The 23,378-nt window shown below is 34.6% G+C and overlaps 3 protein-coding genes across 3 annotated transcripts; 2 read left to right on the forward strand and 1 right to left on the reverse strand.

Annotated features, from left to right (window-relative positions):
- The first annotated feature begins 814 nt into the window (after nt 1-814).
- On the forward strand, nt 815-3,809 carry LOC145576937 (putative disease resistance RPP13-like protein 1). Its single transcript, XM_081634637.1, has one exon. It carries the CDS (start codon nt 927-929, stop codon nt 3,750-3,752), a length of 2,826 nt encoding a protein of 941 aa, XP_081490763.1. The 5' UTR covers nt 815-926; the 3' UTR covers nt 3,753-3,809.
- A 3,213-nt stretch (nt 3,810-7,022) lies between these two features.
- LOC145576938 (protein HOMOLOG OF MAMMALIAN LYST-INTERACTING PROTEIN 5-like) lies at nt 7,023-14,879 on the forward strand. Its single transcript, XM_081634638.1, has 6 exons — nt 7,023-7,210; nt 7,351-7,451; nt 8,355-8,464; nt 12,708-12,783; nt 12,881-13,021; nt 13,915-14,879. The coding sequence occupies exons 1-6, from the start codon at nt 7,117-7,119 to the stop codon at nt 14,716-14,718; spliced, it is 1,326 nt and encodes a 441-aa protein (XP_081490764.1). The 5' UTR covers nt 7,023-7,116; the 3' UTR covers nt 14,719-14,879.
- A 1,715-nt stretch (nt 14,880-16,594) lies between these two features.
- LOC145576940 (indole-3-acetate O-methyltransferase 1-like) lies at nt 16,595-20,368 on the reverse strand. Its single transcript, XM_081634639.1, has 4 exons — nt 20,076-20,368; nt 18,999-19,427; nt 17,976-18,251; nt 16,595-17,218 (listed from the first exon to the last, which is right to left on the reverse strand). Exons 1-4 carry the CDS (start codon nt 20,184-20,186, stop codon nt 16,829-16,831), a joined length of 1,206 nt encoding a protein of 401 aa, XP_081490765.1. The 5' UTR covers nt 20,187-20,368; the 3' UTR covers nt 16,595-16,828.
- Between the last annotated feature and the right edge of the window lie 3,010 nt (nt 20,369-23,378).

The following is a 23,378-nucleotide window of genomic DNA, read 5'->3' on the forward strand; positions in this document are numbered from 1 at the left end:
TAACTTGCAATCTTCAAATGAAATCAATTGTTCGTGGGCGAATTGCTCATCTCGACTATTTTCTATGTCGAGTCTTGATCGTATGAATATGAATAGCTCGTGAGTTGTCTCGTCTCATGAGCATCTTGAGCACCAATGAACCCGCAAAGTTCTTGTTAGTCGTTGCTACCCTATCATTTCTTCTTGTCGCATAGAACTGTAATTCATTTCTTCTCTCTATTCCTTTAGAAGTTTAGATGAACCTAAGTTAATCACGAATCATCAATTATTTTTTATTTATATTTTTTTTTCTGGTAAATTTGGTTGTAGGTCGATTTCATGCAATGGAACGAAGGTTAAAATTTCTCAATTCTTTCTTGAAGCAGCTTGAAAAGGTTCTGATTTATCTCAATCTCAGTTATAAATTAAATTTTTTATGAGCATTTATTTGCAATTTGAGTGTTTTTGTGAAATATTATTTCCAAAAAATAAAAAAATATATTGAGAATTTTGCAATTCAATATGTTAGCTCTTGTTGCTGGAGTTTACAAGAGTTAGGTCGACTGTATGAATGCCAGTGAGAACATAAGATTTATGAAACCGAATCGATTCGAAAAAAAATGTCATAATTTCAATTCTGGTTACGTTATAAGTCCTTATCACACTATAATCTAACTTAATAGTAATTCTTTGGTATATTATTGAATTACACCACATTTGACTAGATCAATTGATGGAGACAGATGCAAATTCGTGGGAACTTAACATTTGCTGTTCAATACATACATTATATACGTGTGAGGTGAATTTTTTACAAGACTAATCAATTCGAGCCGAGCTTGTTGTTAGCCTTTTGTTCAGCCAATCTAACCCAACCTAAAACTAGATCAATCACTTCTGAACTTAGCGTTAGATTTAAGAGATTCAGGTAATTTTTTGACATAGAAATGGACATTGGAACAGTGCTATCTATTGCTCAGACTGTGTTTGCGGCGCTGCAATGTCCGGAGCTAAAAAAGATGTGCTCAATTCTTGGCTACAAAACCCAACTTGGTGACCTTCAAGTCACTGTCTCGGCCATCAACACTGTGCTCCGCAAGGCAGAGGCCAAGCGTGAGCTTGATGATGAAGAACAGCTTTATGTTGAGGACCTCAAGGATGCAATCTATGAAGTTGATGATCTGTTGGATGAGTTTTTTACACTGGTTGAGCAGAAGAAACTCACAGAGAGTGACAAGCTGGCGCGTTTCTTTTCTCTTTTTAATAAGTTAGGTGTTGCTTACAAGATGTCTAGAGGGGTTGAGAAGATTAAGAGGAAGTTGGATGCTATTGCTTACAACAATCAGTTTAGATTTAAGCTTGATCCTGAGCCTAACAGGAAGAGGAGGCCCGAGAGCGATTCTTGTGTGAATGCAGTGGATATTATTGGAAGAGAGGATGACTTTGAGAAAATCATTGGTATGCTGCTTGATTCTAATGCTCAGCAAGATGTGTCTTTCATTACTATTGTGGGTATTGGAGGGTTAGGCAAAACTGCCCTTGCTCAACTTGTCTACAACGATCCAAAGGTCAAGAGCGCATTTTCGTTGAGGTTGTGGACTTGTGTCTCTGATCAAGATAGAAAAGAATTGGACTTGGAAGATATTCTTGGTAAGATTCTGGCTTCAGTTACTGGCCGGAAGCATGAGGGGTCAACCATGGATTGGGTGCAAGGACAGCTTCGAAAAATACTAGCCGATCATAAATATTTGCTTGTTTTAGATGATGTATGGACTGAGAATCGCAATCAATGGTGTGCTTTGGTTAAATACTTCATTGGAGGTCAAACGGGAAGTCGAATAGTGGTGACCACACGTTCGCAAAAAACTGCAGCAATTATAGGAGATAGTTCAATGTATGAGCTACAAGGCTTGTCAAAGGAGGATTCATGGTGTTTGTTTGAAAGGACAGCATTTGGATCAAATCAATCAAACCTCCCAGATCATGACTTAGTCGAGATGGGCCGAGAAATTGTTGATTTATGTGCTCATGTCCCTCTTGCTATAAGAGTGATAGGTAGTCTGTTGTATGGTCAAGACAAGAGTACTTGGAGGTCATATCAGAAGACCGGGTTAGCCAACATCAGGGAGGGTGAAAACGATATTATGCCCATATTGAAGTTGAGTTACTATAATCTTGAATCTCCACTAAAGAGTTGCTTCAGTTATTGCTCATTGTTTCCCAAGGATTTTGAGATAGAGAAGGATATGTTGATAAGCCTTTGGATGGCACAAGGCTATATTGTTCCATTAGATAAAAATCAGAGCATTGAAGATGCTGGTGAGGAATATTTTTCGATCTTGCTGAGAAGATGTTTCTTCCAAGACATCAGAATAGACGCATTTAATGACATCATTACATGTAAGATACATGATCTTATGCATGACATGGCTCAAAGTGTCACTGAAAAGGAGATCTATGCAATAAATACCATTAGTGGCAACCTGGATAAAAAAATTCGCCATCTATCAGTTGCCAGTAGGAGGGAATATGGCAGATATTTCTTCAGTAAGAACCATATTCGTTCCTATCTTCATGTTGATCGAGGTGGTTTATTATTAAGCACGGTGGACCTGTTTTTCCTAGAGCCATTGGTAGCAAATTGTATGCGCCTAAGGGTATTAGACCTAAGTTGGTTAAAGATCAAGAAATTGCCAGGCTCCATTGGTAAATTGTTGCATTTAAGGTATTTTGATCTCTCATATAATGTTGATTTGGAAATGCTTCCTAAGTCAATTACAAAACTATATAATCTCCAAACTTTTTTATTAACCGGGTGTGAGAAATTGAAAGAGTTACCAAAAGATTTGAGTAAATTGGTTAAGCTCAGGGTTTTGGATATAGATGATTGCTACCATCTGACTTATATGCCTCGGGGCTTGGGTAAGTTGAGTTGCCTTCATAGGCTAAGTAACTTTATAGTGGGAGGAAAAGGGAGCAATTCAAGTTGGAAGCAATGGTTTAGCGGGCTGGAAGATCTAAAGGCTCTAGAGAAGCTGAAGGGTGATCTTGAAATCCAAATCAGATGGCCAAAGGATGCTAATAATGCTGTTAAGGAAGACTATACGAGGGATAGATTATACCTGAGGAATAAGGAACATCTCAAGGCCATTTGTTTTAAGTTCACTCATGAGGAGGGCGGTGGAAGAGTTAATGATGAGATGGCAGGAAGTTTGATGGAAGAGCTGCAGCCGCATTCTAATCTGAAACGGTTAGAGGTGCAGGAGTACCATGGTGCGAGAATGCCTGATTGGGGAACCCTTCTTCCAAATCTTGTTCAACTTTGTCTTTTTCATTGTGGGGAGTTGGAATACCTTCCATTCCTGGGAAGCTTGTGTCATTTGAAAGTCCTCAAACTTTTAGGGTTGGATAAGTTGGAGTACATAGAAGTAAATACTTCATTGGCTAATTCCAGTTTCATGCCTGCATCCCAATTGGTGTGTACAGAGGAACTATCATTCTTGCCCTCTCTTGAGTTACTTTGGTTAAACAATCTGCCAGAGTTCAAAGGTTGGAGGAGAAAGGTAGTAGGTTTGGGAAATGATCATCTTGATAACAGCAACAAGGGACAGTGGCAGTTACTACCGTGTCTTTCGCAATTGAAGTCATTGGAGATAGTAGGGTGCTCAAAGCTGACATGTATGCTGCTGTGTCCTAGGGTGGATAACATATATATATACAAGTCCAATGATATACTAAATGAGAAATATATACGCAATGGGATGAGAAATTAGAAGATGCTGCTCCATAAATTTTGAGTTGCAGTAGTGTTCCCGTGCACAATTGAGGGTGATTGGCATAAACAATGTGGCATGGCTAAAATTGTTGCTCATTCATAGTTGCTCGTTTTGACGGGTGCAGTATACACTATACAACCTTTGTAAGTCCTCACATTTATAGTAAATCTGAGCTAGTCCAAAACAAATGCTTGTACATTGTTTGTCATAACATTAGATTTCCATAATCACAGGTCTGTAGATAATTGTTACATTAATACTAGTAGTTAAATAGCTTGTGGATGAACTTCATTGACTATAGGTAAAATAATTATAACCTGTAATCTTGTTTAGCTTTTTTTTTTGTTGGGGGGGGGGGGGGGGTGGGGAATTCAACCTTTTGCACAGTAACATTTTTTCGCTTTCTTTGATTTCTGTGATATTAAAAAAAGTGCACAGTTTTTGTTTTTGAATTATAATTTTCTTTGGATTTGTTTGTTGGCGATGTAGTGGTAGTAAATTGTCAAATTGCAACCCAAATTTAATAATCAGGGCCTCAGGGGTTGAAAACTATGAAATTGAAACTACATCTTATACATAATTAGGATCTTCAGTATGTACATCTTATATGTCCTCTATACAGAGCTAGGTTTACCCGAGAACACCTAAGACTATGTATAGTATCCATGTTTTGATGTTTGGCCGAATGTATTAATTTGGCCTCCTAGTAATTAAGAGTCTTGCATACAAGCAAAAGTAGCAGATATATTTATCTGCAAAAGATGTAGGGGAAAAAGACTTATTTTTAACAAAATAATTTTAGCCTAGTTCTACAGTTTAAAGTACATTATATTTTAGCTAGATTAAAGAGCTGTCGGGTCTCTAGATTGAAGTAGGGCAGTGAATAGGAATCACTTGAGAGTTGAGACTTGGGTTTGAAAGATTTTTCCCATAAATCAGAGTTTAGCTTATCAAACAAGACAGTCGTCAAGTATTATGTGCTACTATAGGTGACACACTGACACTATGTATTGGCTTCTGGCTTGTGTCTTGCATTTTCTCATCTTTCCCTTTCTTTGCACCAGCCATTCCGCATAGCCACAAATGTTGTTTTTTTAGCAGTGATTGATATAGCTTAAGTTTCCAAGTTTAGTGCTGATTTTCATTTTTGGAGACAAAGACTATGATTTTGAATTTTTTTGGTTTCTTGCTGTTGAATTTCCCGTTGCAGTAAGCCAGTAACATACAATTGAAGAAGCTACCATCTTGCAATATGCTTTCATCCTTTACCTGAGTGACTGACTCTTACCTACTCTTATATCTTTGCGACCTCTTTTTGGTTGAAACCTTGAAGAAGTTGGAGTATGTAGCATGTCGTGATGAAAATTCGGAATATATTGGCATGCAGCTAAATTTCAGACACAGACCTGGAATGTCAAACTTATTATAAATTTAGGAAGATAATCTTTTCAATGCGGTTATAAAGAAGATTCAACTAGTACATAATTGTAGCATTCCTGATATTGATTATACTACATTCTATTTCTTCATTTTAGCTGTTTCTGTCAGCACCTTTTTTTTTAAAAAAATTTTCTCAAGTTTTTTATTTTATGAATTAATTGTTAAGCCTTCATTTAGTGCTGTCTCCATTACTATCTGTATTCAGAGGAGGCACTTGAACTTACATTTTGTTTACTTATTATTATGCAGCATTGCAGAATTTGGTGTGTTTTTTTTGCCCAATCTAATGTGGTGGACTTGTAATTTCATATGGTGGCATTGCTTCTGCGGTTCCACCTTTTCAACTGCATATCATGCTATGTGCCTCTTTGGGATCAATTGGCTGTGGGAAGCTGGTAAAAGGTGGTTTTCTTTTTTTCTTTCTTTCTGTTTTTTTTTTTTTTTTTTTTTTTTTTTTTTTTTTTTTTTTTTTTTTTTTTTTTAATTAAACCAAATACTTTTGCTTTTATATGATGGGCGATGGCATTGCTGATATGATTTGGCTAAAATTCTGGTAATCTTTCTTGGCATTGCTTATCTCTCTGTGTGTGTGCACGCACATGTGCATGGGATTTAATTGTACAGAAAAATTTCTGGCGTGTGTGTGGGTTTTAATTGTACAGGAGATTTCTGGTAACAATTTTTTTCCAAGACTAATTGGATGGTTTATTTTGGTCAGGAAATGAGAGACCGAAAAACTGATTCTGGTTCCAAGCTTAAGAATTGAAGCCGCATGATGAGTACATGGAATCTATTTAAACTTCAAATTTATGAATGGGACACTGACAATTGAGACCAGAATTCGTACTGATGGCTCTAAATCATCAATGAGCTCAGTTGCCCTTTACAAGGCAAATATGTGTTGTGATCACAGCGCTTTGTGACGGATCATGATCAAGATTTGACGATGCATAACGACTACATGACTTATCAACACTTCGGATTCATGAATTGGAACACTGACAATTGTGAGCAGAAATCGAATTTTTTTTGGGTCCAATTCATCAATGAGCTCAATTACCTTTCACAGATCATGTGTTTTACGTTTATAGTATATTTTAATGAGAAGATGTTATGACAAGTAGTTTTGTTGGCAATTTTTATTTATTTTTTGGTTTGGGAAGGGCCCTACTATTCTTGAACCTCTCACAAATTCATCCGGCCGGAATTAGCGAGTCAAGCCCTTTGGAAAGATGGAGGAAGGGTAAGGAAATCCCCACTCCAAAGTACTCTAGTGAGGTTTGATCCCAAAGTCTTGCTTGGTACTTTGTTAGCTGGTTAACCTGATCACATCTTATGCATAAAGGTGATCTTGTCATATAAAACCTTGAGCATGTACAGTAACAAATTATGTGTGTATATTTGGTCATCTACTATTAAGAATTTTTGGGTGAAAATATATTCTATCTCTAACCGTTACTTATTCTTTCCGTATTTTGACAGATATATAGTTTTAGGCAATTTAATTAACTTAAATAAAATAAAAAGTGAGTGTGGTTATTGGAGTACTCGTATTAAAAAACCGTAAATAAAAGATAGTATGTTTTTTTTTTTTTAAAAAGTAACCAATATCCAAACCTGTTTTACAACTCATTAGCTACTCAATCCAACTCGATCAAGCCATAGTTCCTTTCAAGCTAACCCATAAACTAACCCGAGCCAATCCGGTGCCAATACTCTCCAATTCCAGCCAATAACGGCCCCGGTGACCACTTCTAATTTCAATACACACAATCGTAAAAAACTAACAAGTCCAAAATCCCTCCTTAAGGAAACTTCCTAATATTGAATTATTGAAAAAAAAAAAAAAGCTCAACGTTTTCAAATTTACAAATTTATTCTCTCCTTTCGTCTTCTTCCCTGAAACTAATCAAGCTCAGCAATGGCGAGCGACAATGAACCCGCGAAGCTGCTACTACCCTATCTTCAACGCGCCGATGAACTCCAAAAGCACGAACCTCTCGTCGCTTATTACTGTAATTTTCAATTTCCTTTTTCTTTCCTTCTTAATCACCTTAATTAATCTCATTGTTACTCGAAAACCCTAATTTTTTCGCTAAAAATTGTATGAAATTTCATGATTTTTGGTGTTGATTTTGGGGAATTTGATTGATAGGTCGATTGTATGCGATGGAACGAGGGTTGAAGATTCCTCAAAGCGAGCGTACTAAGACTACTAGCTCCCTCCTTGTTTCTCTCATGAAACAGCTTGAAAAGGTGTCGAATTTTCTCGATCTTGATGTTTTTGTTCATCTTTTTGATCAATTTTGCGATTTTTGAGAATTAGTGTTGAGTAATTTTGGTTGATCATGTTGCTGGAATTGATGAGAACTAGGTTATGAATGTATAAAATTCTAGGAGGATAGTTATATTTGTGTCAGATGATTTCCACTTATTTTGTGATAGTTATGGCTGGATTGTTGGCCTTTTTCCAAGTTGAAGTGAAGGTTTAGTTGAGAGATATGACACGGCTTATTTGAAATTTTGGGGCTTTTCTGAAAGCGAAAGCTTAAATTGAGGCATGTAATTAGCAGTGTGTTTTGACACTATATTGTAAGATTGTGATTTTGGATCATAAACAATAGTGCGAGACCCTTACAATAATAACGCTCAGCTATGCAGCAAGGAACTGGCTTGGGTTTCAGCAACGGGCAATCTTTAGGCTTATCTATTTCTGGCTTCATTAGCATGGGTATAGTGTGCTTTTAGAAACAATTATGTGTTTTGGAAGTGAAGAAAGCTCATGTTCCAGGGAGTTGCTGTGCTAGCTGCTTTATAGTTGCATCATGTTAGTGGTGTGCACACAACCTCTTAAAACATGTCTAGATATGTCAAAATATCTGTCAAAATATAGTTGCATCAAAGAACTTCATTCTAATATAAGTCAAAATATGCCTAGATACGTTCTTTAATCATTTTGATTTTTGATTTTTGATTTTTTTGATTTTTTTTTATCTAAATATAACTAAATGAAATTACAAATCTAGAATAGCTTAGATGTTTGAAAAGGAAAGAAAAATGTTACCTTAGTCATTGATTGTGTTTTTTTTTGCAAGAATCTCATCTTACCATTACTCAGTTTGGTGCTGGCTTGTGCTCATATGCATGCATATTTTTCAGGATAAGAAGTCGTTGAAGTTGGCACCTGATGACCACTTGCACTTAGAAGGTTTTGCCCTAAACGTATTCTCGAAGGCTGACAAGCAAGATAGAGCTGGGCGAGCTGACATGTATGATTATATGTATTTTAATTTAAATTTGATGGTTTTCTGATTTCTTCTTGTGGTCCTCGTCTTCTTGTTAACCTTTTAAAGAGTTTGTGTTCATTTTTGTATAATTATTTATTTATATTCACAAGTTTGAGGTTTCACCGTGGAAAGTCTAATCTACTCCCATGCTTTAGGTCTGCTGTTGTGGTTTCTGTATTCTTGTGCATTTTCGTTATTCTATAACTTAGTGTTATATTAGGCTTATCCCAACTTTAAAATCAATTAAACTATAATCTAAGCTACTCACACCTAAATTATAGTGCAAGTATTATCAATTTATAATGCATGCTTACAGTTTGGGCTAATAGAGAAATATTTATATGTGCTTATTGTGTATTATAAACATTTATTCTATTGAAGTATGAGACTGTTTATGATGCCAGTTGCTGCCTTGTAATATGCTCAAGGATGCTCATGTTGCATCAAGTGAATTTAGGGTTTTAAATCCTGCAGTAATGGTCATAGATCATGGAAATTTACTTCTATGCAGTGTCATTTAAAGGGTTTGTGGTTGACAAAGCATAACTTTCATATTAGTTAATTGGTTGTTTATTTTGTTTATCAACCTGTATGTCAGCCATATTGGTTCTGTGTAAGCTGCATCTGCTGATATATTGTTTCTTGGGCTATATTTTAGTTCAGTAAGCTGATTTGTATTGCCAAGATGTTGCATATCAGCTTAGATTCAAAACCATGTGCTATACATGATTGCTTATGCTTTCTAAAGGTTTCATATTTGGGACTGTTCATTTTAAAACTTTTGGAAAAGAGAGCAGAAGAGAGCACATCAATACTGAAGAAGACTTCATCTACTTTGAGTAGCTTGGAAGAATGAAAGACACTAATTTGTTATAGAATAGTTGGAAGTGTGGAACATGGATGATTTAGGCAGTGTTAGAATAATAAGAGTGATCTATTTGGAAAAGACAAGGCATGATGTTATGGCTAATTGACAAAGTAGATGTACCATGGGACAGCTTGTTTAGAGTGAAATTGGAGGAATTGATCCTTAGGAAAGAAGAGCAGAGCCGAATTTTGAAATGAATTTGGGCTAGATAGGGATAGGGGTAGAAATCATAGTAGTTCTCCAAGTATGAATATGAAAAGGAGGACCCTTCAGAGTTCGTTAAAGAAATTAAATCGAGTATGGTGCACTGTTTGGAGCTCAAGAGGCTATTCTAGAGGAGACCCACTGTACGGAAGGGAATGGATATTTGATATTGTGGACTTAAAAGAGTTGGAGCACTAATTATGGTGCTGTTAGTGTCTGGCTCGAAAGACATTTACAGAATACAAGATCATGTGTTGTATTTAGCATACAAGGCTCTTAGTTTGCAAAGGCATATTTGTTGATTGTTGTACGTCGATTCATGCCCCCTCGATCTGCAACCTTTGCCTCTAAAATATCCTTTTACTGTCTTCAGCATATTCTACACTCAGGTTATACACCTTAGTAGGCTTAACAGAACTCAGAGATCATCAAGGTGGTTTTTCATTTTTGCCCTTATCTGCATGCCTAACATATGTATAGCAGATCCGTGGCTGCTTGGGTTAATGCATTACAAGGTTCAGATTGTCTTTTGACTTTGTGCTGTGGATGTTTGTTACTGGTCTTTTGAGTTGCATCAGATCCTCAGCATGTATGACTTAATCCCTACAACTGTACCTTTACTGTCTCCTCTTTGAAGGCTTGAATCCATCCTGGCCACACTTTCTTGAGACGTGATGTAAAATATTGATGATGGGCTTTCAAAATTGTAGTTTACATTCAACCCAAATCAGAGGCCTAACTGGTAAAAACCTTTAAAAATGAAATCATAAAGAATTTGTCTAGCTTCAAGTAACTCCCAAGGTCTCTTGTGTTCCATCTTGGCCATCAGGATCATCCCAATCCATGAAGTGGATAGGGTTTTTGGTTTTAATAGAGAAAATGGGGGAGGTAAATTTTTGTTGACGTCCTACTTAGTGCTTTTGGTGCTGGTAAACTGCCATCTTTGGTGGTGGCATGAGATTTGAGGAGTAGAATTTCAATTAGGTATTTTGGCGAGAATTTTGTGGCACGGGAAATCTCTCAGGGCATTTGTTTTGATTGTTTTTAGAAGTGACAAACTGACTGATTTTACTAATGACTAGCCCCTTAATGAATTAATAAGTTCAAGACTCCTTTTAAGTTGTAAAGCAAGGAAGAAAACACTATTATAGAAAGGAATGTTAATTGCAGATGCCATGTGATGAACAAGAGAGTATAATTCAAATTCAACTGTAGATTAAATGAATTGGATGATTTTAGAGGGAGAAAAGACTCTGGTATTGCTAGTGATTTTTGGCTGGGTAGAAAATTAATTGATGTGGCACTTTGATTTCATGGATAGTAATATTCTATATCAATTATGTTTTGGAAAATTTGAAGATCGCTGAACTTTCTTGGATTTGTTTTGGGACTGCTAGGAATTAGCTTGGTTACAGTACTAGTAATGGCAGAAATTAAGGAAGAAGAAGATGGTTATAGTATTAAGATGGGAATTACAACTAATTGAACGATAATTCCACTTTCGAGAGGTGGATTCTCTCCTAATATGAGCTTTCGAGAGGCTCACTCTCTCCCAATAACATAACCTCAACAATATTCAACATGTCCTAATTCCTCCTAATGAGGTCTATTTATAGAAAATCTCTCTTAACAAATCTCTAACTTATTCCCCAAGCTACTACTAATAGGCTGTGACTAACATACCCTTCCCCTAATATTGATTCCTTGCAGGGACCTAACTGTGGTTTAAATGAATGTCTTTGGGAGATAAATTAAGGATGGATTTCTTTGGGAATAAAGTAATCTAAAGAACAGGGCCTCATTTTTTGTTGGGAGATCATTTCATGGGCTGTTGAATTCTTGAGCTTCTGTCGGTTGTGGTTGAGAGGTATGAAGAATTGTGAAGGTTTCATTATGTTTGGAATGTAAGGAGGAGAAAAGAGCTTACCTAGTGGGCTTGGACCTTGTCTCCAAATCCTATGAGGCCCAAAGAAGAGGGAAGATAAAATTGGCCTTTTGGAATAATCTTGTGTTGGTAGTAGCAATTCCTTATGGCTTATACATGTAAACATGTCTTTCGCTTTTATTTTTTCTTTTTTCTTATTTAGATTTTTCTTGTTTCTTCATGCACTTACCTCTACATATATAGTGGAAAAGTTGTATTTAGATTTTTCATTCTGGAGAAATACTTATGATAAAGAACTGGTTGAGCTTTCTAGTCTATGCTTGAATTTACTTCTTATAAATCTTCATAGAGATGCCATGTTTCCTTTTCTGCTTTATTTCTTCCACAAGAATTAACTAAAGCCATTGTTTGCCTCTCCTATTTGCTTGTCTGTGGTGTCAAATTCATTTGATTGTCTAAGGTCCTAAAGTGATTGAGACCTTTTCTTTGCTCTGTTTCCCTGCTGAGAGTCAATAGTAGTTATAAGTGCTTTTTCACGTATGCAACATGCCTCTTGCTTGCAATAAGATATTAAGCCGTTTGTTTTCACACTCCAAGCTGGCTATCTTCTTATTGCAGCTGACCTTTACAATTACTTGGAAAAAGTGGGGGTTCGCCCTGCTGTTGTCTAAAAGCACTTGCATGTTTCAGCAAAGGGTGGACAATCTTGTGATGGTCTGTTATTTAGCTATGAGCTATCTTGTGGATATATGATTGGTGAAGAATGATAGAATCTTCAGTAACTGGGTAGTCAAACTGTGTGGAAAAGTCTAGTTAAATTTATGCATTCCTTGTTCACTTCTTCGAGCTTGCCCTGGAATGTCCTCTTTTAGTTGGGGATTTTTCAAATACTGATCTGAAATAATTACTGTGTTTAAAAAAGTAAAATGACTACATCAATGGAAGTTATAGAGTCATTGAAGTTAAGTAAAACTGTAGTAGTCAAGATTGTGGTCAGTGTTTAAATGTATGATTTATCCAATAACAATAAACTTAAATCTCCTTGTGCTTCAGGATCCCACTGCAACAAAAGAGAGTGGGCTAATTCCTTTTTTGCATTTATTATGTTCCGTATGATTCTTTCATTGGTTGCCTCCCTATCCTTGATTTATCTACTTCACTTCCCCCTCTTCCTGCTCAATCAGAAGTGGAAAATACATCTTAACAAATTATTGACAAAGGTCTTGTTGGATGGTATGTCAAATGCTAATATACTGAATTTGATGCAGAAATACTGCAAAAACTTTTTATGCTGCGAGCATCTTCTTTGAGATTTTGAATCAGTTTGGCACAATTCAACCTGATGTAAGTTTCCTACTTTGTGTTAAATTCTGTCCCTTCATTTAAATAATCCTTTCTTTTGTTTTACTATTTAATTTAAATTTCCTTTCATGCTAAACAGCTTGAGCAAAAGCAGAAGTATGCAGTGTGGAAAGCCGCTGATATAAGGAAGGCTCTGAAAGAAGGAAGAAAGCCTGTTCCAGGTCCTCCTGGTGGTGAACAGGATTTATATGCTCCATCTAGTGCTTCAATTGGTGAATTTGTAAGATCCCAACTTGTCACACATTGTTATTTCAGTGCACCAACGTTTTTCGTTAGAATGTATTCTTATTAAGGTTCTTGACAGCGAGTTGTGTTGTTAAAACATGTTTGATTTAAAGTATATGAGTCATTGATGATGTAGTGTATGGTGATAAGCCAATTATTGTCATGAAGGTCATCCTTCCTTACAACTAATGTTCACTTTCATTTTCTTTAGTTTTACTTTTATTACTGTAATAATATATTACTCTCGAGCCAAGAATGCCCTAAAGGTTAATAATCTCTAATAAGATAGTTATAGGAAAAATAAGCTCATATAAGAGTTAATAAGGGTTATCCAAGTTCAGTTTACAACTACAATGAGTATTAAATTTGTTCAATTAAGTTCAGACAAGTGAAGAAAATCAGATGAATGCCCCCTAATACGGCGAGAAGTCAAGTATTATGGTGAACGAAGGATTTTTTTGCTTCCCTTGTCTTGGGAATTGGGATAAAAGTATTGCTGTTTTTGTCTTTTCCTAGGAATGTACATAGATTTACAAACCCTATTGGAGGTTTAACCCAAACCAATAGCAATCAACTTTTGTTTGACCAATTTCTGATGGGAATTATTGCTTGTTGATAGCTGAATTGTAGTTCGGTAATCTGTAAAGTGGACATTTTGTGTGGGAAATATGCTTTAAAATGTACGGAGCATATCAGTGCTCAAGGAAGAATATTATATCTGAAGCTTTTTGATAAAAAGTTTGGCATTCTTTTAATATGATTTTTGCTGTTTTAATTTACTAGGGATATATATATAGAGGCATCAAGTTTATGTATCCAGTGACAATGAATTTCTATTGATATTATATGTACTTAGATTCTGAATAAACTTGTAATTGTCTTTCACAGGATGTTGACTCAAGGCAGACAGGACATGATATCAGTCCGGGTCCAGAACTGGACCGAATGCCATCTGCTCATTTTCCAGATGGTATGAGGAGGCAGCCTTCCACTGATGGCTTGCCATCACCTCCATCTTTTCCGAGTGGTGATTATCCTTCCCAAAGAGCTGATTATCCTTCTCATGATTTCCAATCTGGTCCTGGTTTTGGAAGGCCAGAGAATCCTACTTCCCACAGTGCTGATTATCCTTCCCATACAGCTGATTATCCTTCTCATGATTACCAATCTGGTCCTGGTTTTGGAAGGCCAGAGAACCCCACTTACCCTCAGCCATATCAGAGTCAATCTTATCCGCAAGAACCTCCCCATCTACCACAGGTTCCGCAAAATTATCATACTCAGGACATTCCAGCACCCTTAAACTATCCTAACTTTCAGTCATACCCAAGTTTTTCAGAAAGCAGTCTCCCAGCTGCCCCATCACATCAGCCATCTTTTTATCAAGGTTCTGATGCTTCATACTCACATCAGTCTAGCCCATCAGCAACGAACTATGCATCAGCTCCTCAGTACAGTTCAAGTGGTAGAAATGGAGTTGTACAAGATGTCCCAACCAGTGCTCAGACTCCAACCAGTGCTCAGACATACCAATATGATAGTAACTACCAGCCCTCGGCTGACAAAATTGCTGAAGCCCATAAGGCAGCAAGATTTGCTGTAGGGGCATTGGCATTTGATGAGGTGCCTGTTGCAGTTGAACATCTCAGAAAAGCACTCGAGTATCTGACAAATCCTTCTGCAGGTCAGTAGGTTTGCCGTTTGACACTACCAAGATGATTTGGCTGTGATGATGTTTCCTGTTGCATCCTTGTTTTTTTCCTAATGGATTGAGTTGTAAATGTTACTGGATATGTCAATGAGCAATTGCCTTTACCCCAGATCATGATGTGAATGAAAATCATGTTTGCTTTCGAAGTGTGTACTCTTGTCGTAAATTTTAATGGTTGGGTTGAGATTGCAGGGGTACTATAATGAAATCTGAAAATGCCCTACTTATTGGGTTGCTTGATTCTCTGATCTGTCTCCTGTCTAATAAGACAGAGACACACATAATCAAATTGTGTCCTTGCTGCTTCTACTTTACCCTTTGAAACCATTTCTGAATGTCGAATCAGACAGTGTGCTAATTATTTGCCAAAAGTACATAAGAAGGGACAGTCCAATTTTAAATATTACATGATTACATGCAATTCTAATACTGTTCACTTTTTTTCCTTCAATGATTTACCATTTTGTTTTATTCATGCATGACACAACTTTCCAGCACTTGCACAACCTTTTTGCTTCAGGAAACCCATATTTTTTAGCCCAAGTTTTATCCACAAACACATGCACTTATGCTGTGCCCTTTAGTGTTTCAAAATAATTTGTATAAACATGATACATAGTAGTGATTTCACCCTAGAAATGGAAACCTTGTTCTGTTTCATTCACCAGATAAAGTAATTCATTGCTATGTGTAGAAGCACAATATTGTCTTTACCTAAACTGAATGATGCTGAAAACCTCATTTTCAGAGATTTTATAATATGATGCAGAAACATTATTAATGCTAAAATGCATTGCTTATGATGAATTTTTTTTCTCCCGAAACCCTATTCAATTCCTGATACTTGGGAAATTAGTTGTTTCTTGCTGTGTGAAAAGCTCACTTTGAGCAAGTACCAGAAATTATGGACATCTTGGTCATTTTTTTTATGGATGAAGGCCAAATTAATCAATTGAATGAGTATAGAAGAGAGTAGGTACTAGGTACTACACAGACAGTTGTGGTGATTGGTTTCATTGACCCAACCGCGCTTAGACCCACCTGCCAACCGGGCTGGAATTGTTCTGCAAATTCAGCTCAATTGTTGTGGTGATTGGTTGCGTTGCCCGAACTGAAGTTAAACCCGCCTGCCAAATTCAGCTCAGTCGACACGATTATGTTAAACCCGATTGCTTGAAACAATACACACTTTCCTTGTCAGGTCACTAATCGACTTGTATCATGTAGATTCTGTGTGCTATTCTGCTGACTTAGCCCAAAAGTTCACCCGAACCACTCTTGGCTAAGCCGAATGTCACAATACTACTCGTACCACTAAAATAGATCACAATTTTATTTATATTTATCAAACCTAGTTTAAAGGACATTAGCCTCAGAACCTTTTTTATTTTATTTGAATGGTAGCCTCACTACTCAATTGCATCCTATTTCTCTTTTCAAGATTTTTGGAGATAATGCTATGTTATGCTTATGCTGTTAATATGCACAACAAATTGAAGTCCCAAAATTATGTGTACTACGTAATATCTAAATCGTTCACTATTATTAATCTAACCGTAAGTAAATGTAAAATTTGCATCCTCAACTTTACTCAAGTATAATTTTCGTGACGTTAGCAAAATCCTTTTCATACTAAACATACCATAAAGTTTAGACCGTTAAGGCGTTAAACATATATACATCCAAGTGCACTTAGCTATCTCTATTTAAGGTAGTTTTGCTGCTCATATGAGATTAAATTAGCTCCAAATGACTAGGATAACAATCTTGTAAGTGCACTGAAATGCATAGTACGAAGTAGATATTGCACGTAAAGTTAACATGAACATGGTTTCCAAAAAAAAAAAAAAAAAAAAAAAGTTAACATGAACATATGTAATTTTTTTTTTTTTTCTTACTTGGTTAATAATCTTAAAATACTCTACGTAGATTGAAAAGGCTAAAAATAAAGGCAAAAGAAATGAAAAAGTAAACAAACAAAGAATACACAAGATTAGATCAACTCAACTAAAACCTACAGTTTTTGACTTGGATCATCAGTCAGCAAAGACCCACCTAAAACCTCACTTTCTACTGCCTTCTTTGAGCTAATTAGATATTCTTCAAAGTAGTCATTGATGTTTGGTTTGAGCATAAAGAAAGGGAGGCAACAATGTGGAAAAATTGAAGTTGTTCTAGTAGCTCATTTGCATGGTTTGTAGCTCGGTTTTCCACCCTTAGAAAGAGCTCATCGCCTAGCTTGTCGCCTATGTGAGCGTCGACAAGGACCCCACAAACACTCCGGCAGCTGTTGGCAAAGGCTTGACCTACCTCGGTCGGGTCATCGGGGTGGCTCACCACCAAGGGGCTTCCACCCCTAAACACTTCTAGCTTGTTTATGGCAAATGAGCCATTGGCTTCTACTACTTCCCTGAAGTCTTGTAAGCTTGGTGCATAGACTGGAATATTGAAGCTGTCACGTTTTTCACTTGTTATGAGACCCTGTAAAATTAAAAGAAATGTGTTAAGGAATTAAAATACAAATAATATATGTGAAGATTGTAAATTGTTCTCTCTTCCTTAAAATATTTGAGAACTATTGCACATAGATTAACTAATTTCACTATGCTTATTTATAAAACAAATTTTTTAGTGCACTTGAAAGGTATGTGCATCCTCATAGTATATATGACAATAATACAAGATTGTATGTTTGAAGTTTAAAGTATCTAATCTATACATATTTTTAGTTGAATTGTTATCACATAAATTGAGTAACAAATCTTCGATTGAGTTGCCAAAAAAGCTTGTACAAAACAATGTCATCATGTAATCATGGGTAACAATTATCATTCGACAATATGATTAAAAGATAAACGAATGAATTAAAGCTTATATTAGGTAAAAGCACAATAAAGTTCTCCGAAAATATTTAATAGCTGTCAATGCGTTAAAATAGAACATATTCATGATTGTCAAATGCTTGATGCTTCTAACAACCTTAGTTATCATTCTTATCCAACATACAATGAACCTTTCAATTTCCCAAACAAAAGCTAGAAATTTGCCATTTTGATCAAATGGTGCTTTTAAGGGATGTTAGGGTAGGCATGATTCCAAAGAAAAAGAGATAATTTGCATGGTTCTTTGATAATAATAAGGAAAAATAAATGCATATAATAATCATGATTTTTGTATAGCATGCAAATAATGGTTATGAAAATCTAGTAACTAGTTTAGTTAAAACTTTGTAATTTACCTCTTGGACAAGTTCATTCCATGCATCTTGAAAGTGGGTCCCAAAGAGAAGGCCAGCCCCACCTTGGTCAGTGGGGTCCATTGAGGTCCTTCCTAAGCAAACAAGGAACATGGACCCACCTCTCTTCATTTCAACTGCTCTTGCCCTTAAGAATCCAGCCAAATCTGTTTGGAATTGCTTTTTATAAGCATTTGATATTATCTCATTTGATCCATGAATAAATATTCTTCCTTTGTTGTATCCCTTTGACCTCTTGTCTAATATACTCTCTGGAATCTGCGATATTTAATGTTTACTTATTTAATAATTCTATCTGATCTTAAAAAATTACACTAATAACATGATAACTAAATTCGAACAAAAATAATGTATTTTGAAACTCCAAAATGATTATTAGGAGTAATAATAATACATACTTGTACTTATTATATACAATGATATTATTCTTTTATCAAAAGCATTTGTAATTATGGCTAATTTTTCATTTTGGATTATGTTTGGATTATAAAAAAATTATTATTATTACCCTTCTTAGTTCTTAACCTAATTAAGATAGCTTTAAAAAAAAAAAAAAAAAAAAAAAAAAAAAAAAAAAAAAAAAAAAAACTGTTGAAGTCTCCCTTTTAGTTTATTCCATTACTGTTGATTTCAACCATGCTAATTACTGTATTACAGTATCTAAAGATTGTCATTAGCCTATAACAAAGTTATGGCTCACATTAGCTTAAAGTATAAGCTACAGTTACATTAATATAAAGTAATTATTCCTGGTTGAATCCATACATCTCGTTTCACACACTTATAACTTAAAACCTTTCTATGTGTCTAAAATGTTATTCTATTTTGACCTTTTTATAAAACAATCACCGTTAATATAACACAGACATTTTAAGGAAATAGTGGAAGTATTTTTACACTAAAATTTTCATATAATAGTCGTTTGAAATATGAAAATTTTATAGATCTTGATTTTAATCTAAAATACATGAAACTTTCTCTAGGAAGCATGGGTTACTAAAATACCTGAGATAGCCAGTGCAAGGAAAATGCCGAGTGAAAAACATCAATAGACCTCGCCGGGAAAAGGCGACGGTAGAAGCTACCGGGAACCCCGGCAGCGAAGTAGGATCGATGCTTATCAGCAGCCAAGCACTCCTCCATGCTACCACCTCCCTCCCCATCATAGGGGTAGTAGTTAGGAAGCAGTTGAAAGAGGGTGTTAAAGTCATTGGATGGAAGGTCAGAAAAGAAGGCAGAGAACTCGGGTGGCTCGTAACCTGAGGCCTCGTACCGCTTTGCCATGTGGTTAACCATCACATCGACGATGTAGATGGTGTTGGAACCACATGAACATCCTAGGTCAACCACCACAAAGGGCGTGCTTGGTGGTCCTAGTTGCACCCTGTCTAGGGCCTCTCTTAGGAGGTGTAACATTGATTTTGCATGTTGTGCCTAAATAAATAAAATCATGTGTTAGCATAATGTTTGTGACTAATGAATCAAAATGACTAAAATTAAACTTTATCTCCGCTGTTTTTTATTATTTACAGCAAATAAATTTTTTTATGTCTTACAAATAATATCTTTTTGCTGCAAATGATAAGAAATGAAGGTAATACGGATATTTTTATTGCAAATTATTTAAAGAAGTGCAAATTTTAGTACAACAGATATAATGTAATGTATAAAAGAAAGATTTGATACGTGAATATACGGTTAGTTCAAAACTTGAAAAGGTAAAGAGGGACAAAGGAATACTCCTTAAATCTCTCTAACTATATATAAAAGAATATCAATTTCGTTACTATTGATGTATTTTAGGAGAACATGAATGAATCAGTTATGGTATAACAAAATCTAACAATACAACGTAAAAATAACTTTACAATTATTCTTCTTCTTTTAAATCTTTTCAAATAACTAAAAAATTACTGATAATTAAACAGAATAAGCATCATTATAATTAGAAATATGAATTGATATCTAAATGATCTAATAATCATGCTTGATCTACTAATGATATAGCAATAACAAACGTTATTTACTTACTTAAATATGTGTGATTTAATAAATTATATGAAAAATGAAAAGATATAAAACCTGGGCTTGAGAATTATTGGCATAGCTGGTTTGATCCTTGCCACCTTTCATGCACAACATCTTCTCAAGCTTCATATTAGAAACCATGACATTCTCTCCTTTATGAGACATGGCCAATCGATCGAGTTTACAACCAAATATAATGTTAAATTTCTCAAAATTATACAACTGAGGATCAATGAATGAAAGAGGGTGAAATATATTGTTGTTATTGTTATTTTTTTGCTGAACTATAAATTGTGTAGTGTGGTTAGAATAAGGCTAGAAATAGTGTATATGAATAACTAACCAAATAAGAGTGTGGGAATGAGAGAAGGTACGAATGAAAACTTGTGCTGTAGTTTGGGTCAATTTATAGGAGTGAAAAAGTTGACATGTGAGAGAAAAATTGAAGATAAAGATAAGCTTGCCATTTGGGTTACTACTTTTGGGGTATTTATGTTGCGCATGGGGTACTAATGTGTGTGCATATTAGAATATTATGGGGTTTGTAGTTTGTTTGTTGAGCAATTATCGATGGAATTGTCTCGCACTAATTTTTATTCTTATATTTTGTATAATAAGACTTTTAAAAAAACAAAGTACAGGGTTGATCACTTTCAAAAGAGTTATCGAAGTAAAAGTAGTGATTATTAGGTGTCATTTTATAATTAGCTACCAAATTAACGGTTAATATTATATTAAAATTAATTAGTTTATTCAATAGCTTTTAATTTGGTGTTAAGAGAGCCACATGATAAAGACAAAACTGCATGAATTTGATTTCAAGTCTTGGGTATCACCGTATCATCCACAACAATAATAAAACAAGTTGACATTTGCCATATTTGTTCATTATAAAAAAAAAAAAAAAGATATATTATTTCAACCTCCAAATCCTAACTATAAATTGAATAATACACTAAAATATTACTTAATAGATAGGGTAATCACCTAATTCAAAAAAATAATACACAAAAATATTGATTATAATTACATATCCTAACTTCCATGGGGGTTACTAAATAATTCATAATTATTATTCTGATCAACAAATGATACGAGTAAAGTGTTATCTAATAATATGGGGCATATTCACATGGTAGAAAGTCAAGGAGAAAGATAAAAGGCCAAGATTGACGGCGGATTTTGGTGTTATTATTTTAACATGTTATGTTATTAATTATACTCCTAATTAAGCTTATATTAGTAACTCCTTTAAAAAAAACAAAGGTTATACTAGTAACTCCATTCAAAAAATTAAATTAAAAGTAAGTCCCTTACTACTCGGTCTTCTCTAATTACCTTCCCTCGCTTTAATGATGTTGCTGCGTGAGATCCGCGTTTTGTTTCATATATGTTGTTTTGATTGTTTGAGGGTCAATGTTTGATCAGAAACACTCTCATAACTTTTTGGGTTAAAATTTCTATCACCATGTGTGATATTATTAGCACAACGATAATAGGTCTTATATACAGCAGTATCGATAAATAAACTTATACAATTAATTTATGGACACATGTTTAGCGTATTGTATACAACTAAATTTATCAACTTCAATGTTGTCATTTTGACATTTATGATTTTTGATGGAATGAATATATATGTTGTATACAATATACAAGTTCCAACATTTATTTAATTGGCCTTCCATAATATAATACATATGTTCATTATATGATCTGAAATTATATGGAACAAATTAAATCTATTGAGTCGTCGGAGTTACTGTTCTTATGTTTAGGTAGCGTAGTAGACTTAACACATAACCAAATATGTTTTTGGGTATGTATGTGTCGCTTACGCAGTTGTCAACACCTAACTTTAAGTGAATAATCTACATTGTACAATAGATTTTGTACAAATGAATAATGTAAAAGTAAGAAGATGTTGATTTTGTCTGCTACAAGTATGAAGTATCTATAACTAGCAAAAGTATGATGTATATCTTCCTAAAATCCCATCTGTCATGCCTCAAAGGGTTAGACAAGCACTAATTACATAGTGTTCTACCCTCTTGGGAGACCATGCTACTGTATAACTTTCACTTAATAAGACACAATCATTTACCCTATTTTACCTCCTAATCCTAGCCATTTCATTGGACATGTCAGATATTTATAATAACCTATGATTATATGCTTTTCACTACTATTTTTTTTAACTTACAATTGTGGTAAATTATTACCATAATGTACCCTCTTTTGTAATTATTTCTTTAGACTATAGTATTCATAAACAAGATTAATTATAAATCCTAGTAAAGAGAACTACTTAGTTTGATCATTAGAGATATCATTTGCACAATAATTTAGCTAATAAAGTGATAATTAATTAATTTAGGTTAATTAATATTGGGTTAACCATGCAATACTGTCGGCAATGTATTTGTAATTTTGTATTGTTATATGATTTTATCTTTACAAAATTAAATGAGAAATAATCATTCACTTAAAACTTTAAAAGGGAAGATACACGTTAAAGATAAGCCATTGCTACTGCTTGCACTTGAGCAATAATCAACTAAGAATACCCTTTTTAAAAAAAATTAAAAAAAATCAATTATTAGCTACTTGGCTACTTTTATTAATTATGATGAACTTAATTTGAGTATATATATACTTATTATGCACAAATTCACACTTATAAACTTTTTAAGGGAAGCAAGCGCATGCAAATTTTTTTAATTTTTAAATTTTTTTTTTTTTGGGTTGAGAGAGTCATAAAAAATAATAATATAGATGAGATTTGATATAATGTCTTGACTACCACCCATAAGATTTAAATCAACTTAGTTGACATCCACGTGCAGTGCAATTATATATATGCAAGTACTCATTATTTTGCATTAAAATTAAAAGTACTAATTAAGATTAGACTATAATAACATTTTTGTATAGTATGATGGTTCATAGATAAAAACGTGTATGGGAGAATATAAAATTGAAGTTTAAAAATCAAACAATAAAAAAGAATAGAGAGAGTATATCATTACGTATATACAATACGTGATGGTCAATATATTAATTTGCAAATCAAATCATGAGTTCCCCCTTAGTTTTCAACAACTTCTCACCATAATCAACGAAACTTTCCTGACTTTTGTGCTCTCCTAATCTCCTTATCGCTTCTTCCTTTTCACCAATCCTTAGAAACGCAGTAGACTCGCTTGTAGGTTTAGCTTGATTTCATTTGCTAAAAAAAAGAAAAGGACGATTCTAGGTTATTTAATTAAATTTAATTTTTGTCTTGATTATGAAAGAATCAATGCTATAAGTTATTATTAAATATATTTAGGCCCAAATTCTAAGTCGAAGTATCAA

Source organism: Chenopodium album, chromosome 13, assembly GCF_948465745.1.
Source record: "Chenopodium album chromosome 13, dcCheAlbu1.1, whole genome shotgun sequence".
Taxonomy (NCBI): domain Eukaryota; kingdom Viridiplantae; phylum Streptophyta; class Magnoliopsida; order Caryophyllales; family Amaranthaceae; genus Chenopodium; species Chenopodium album.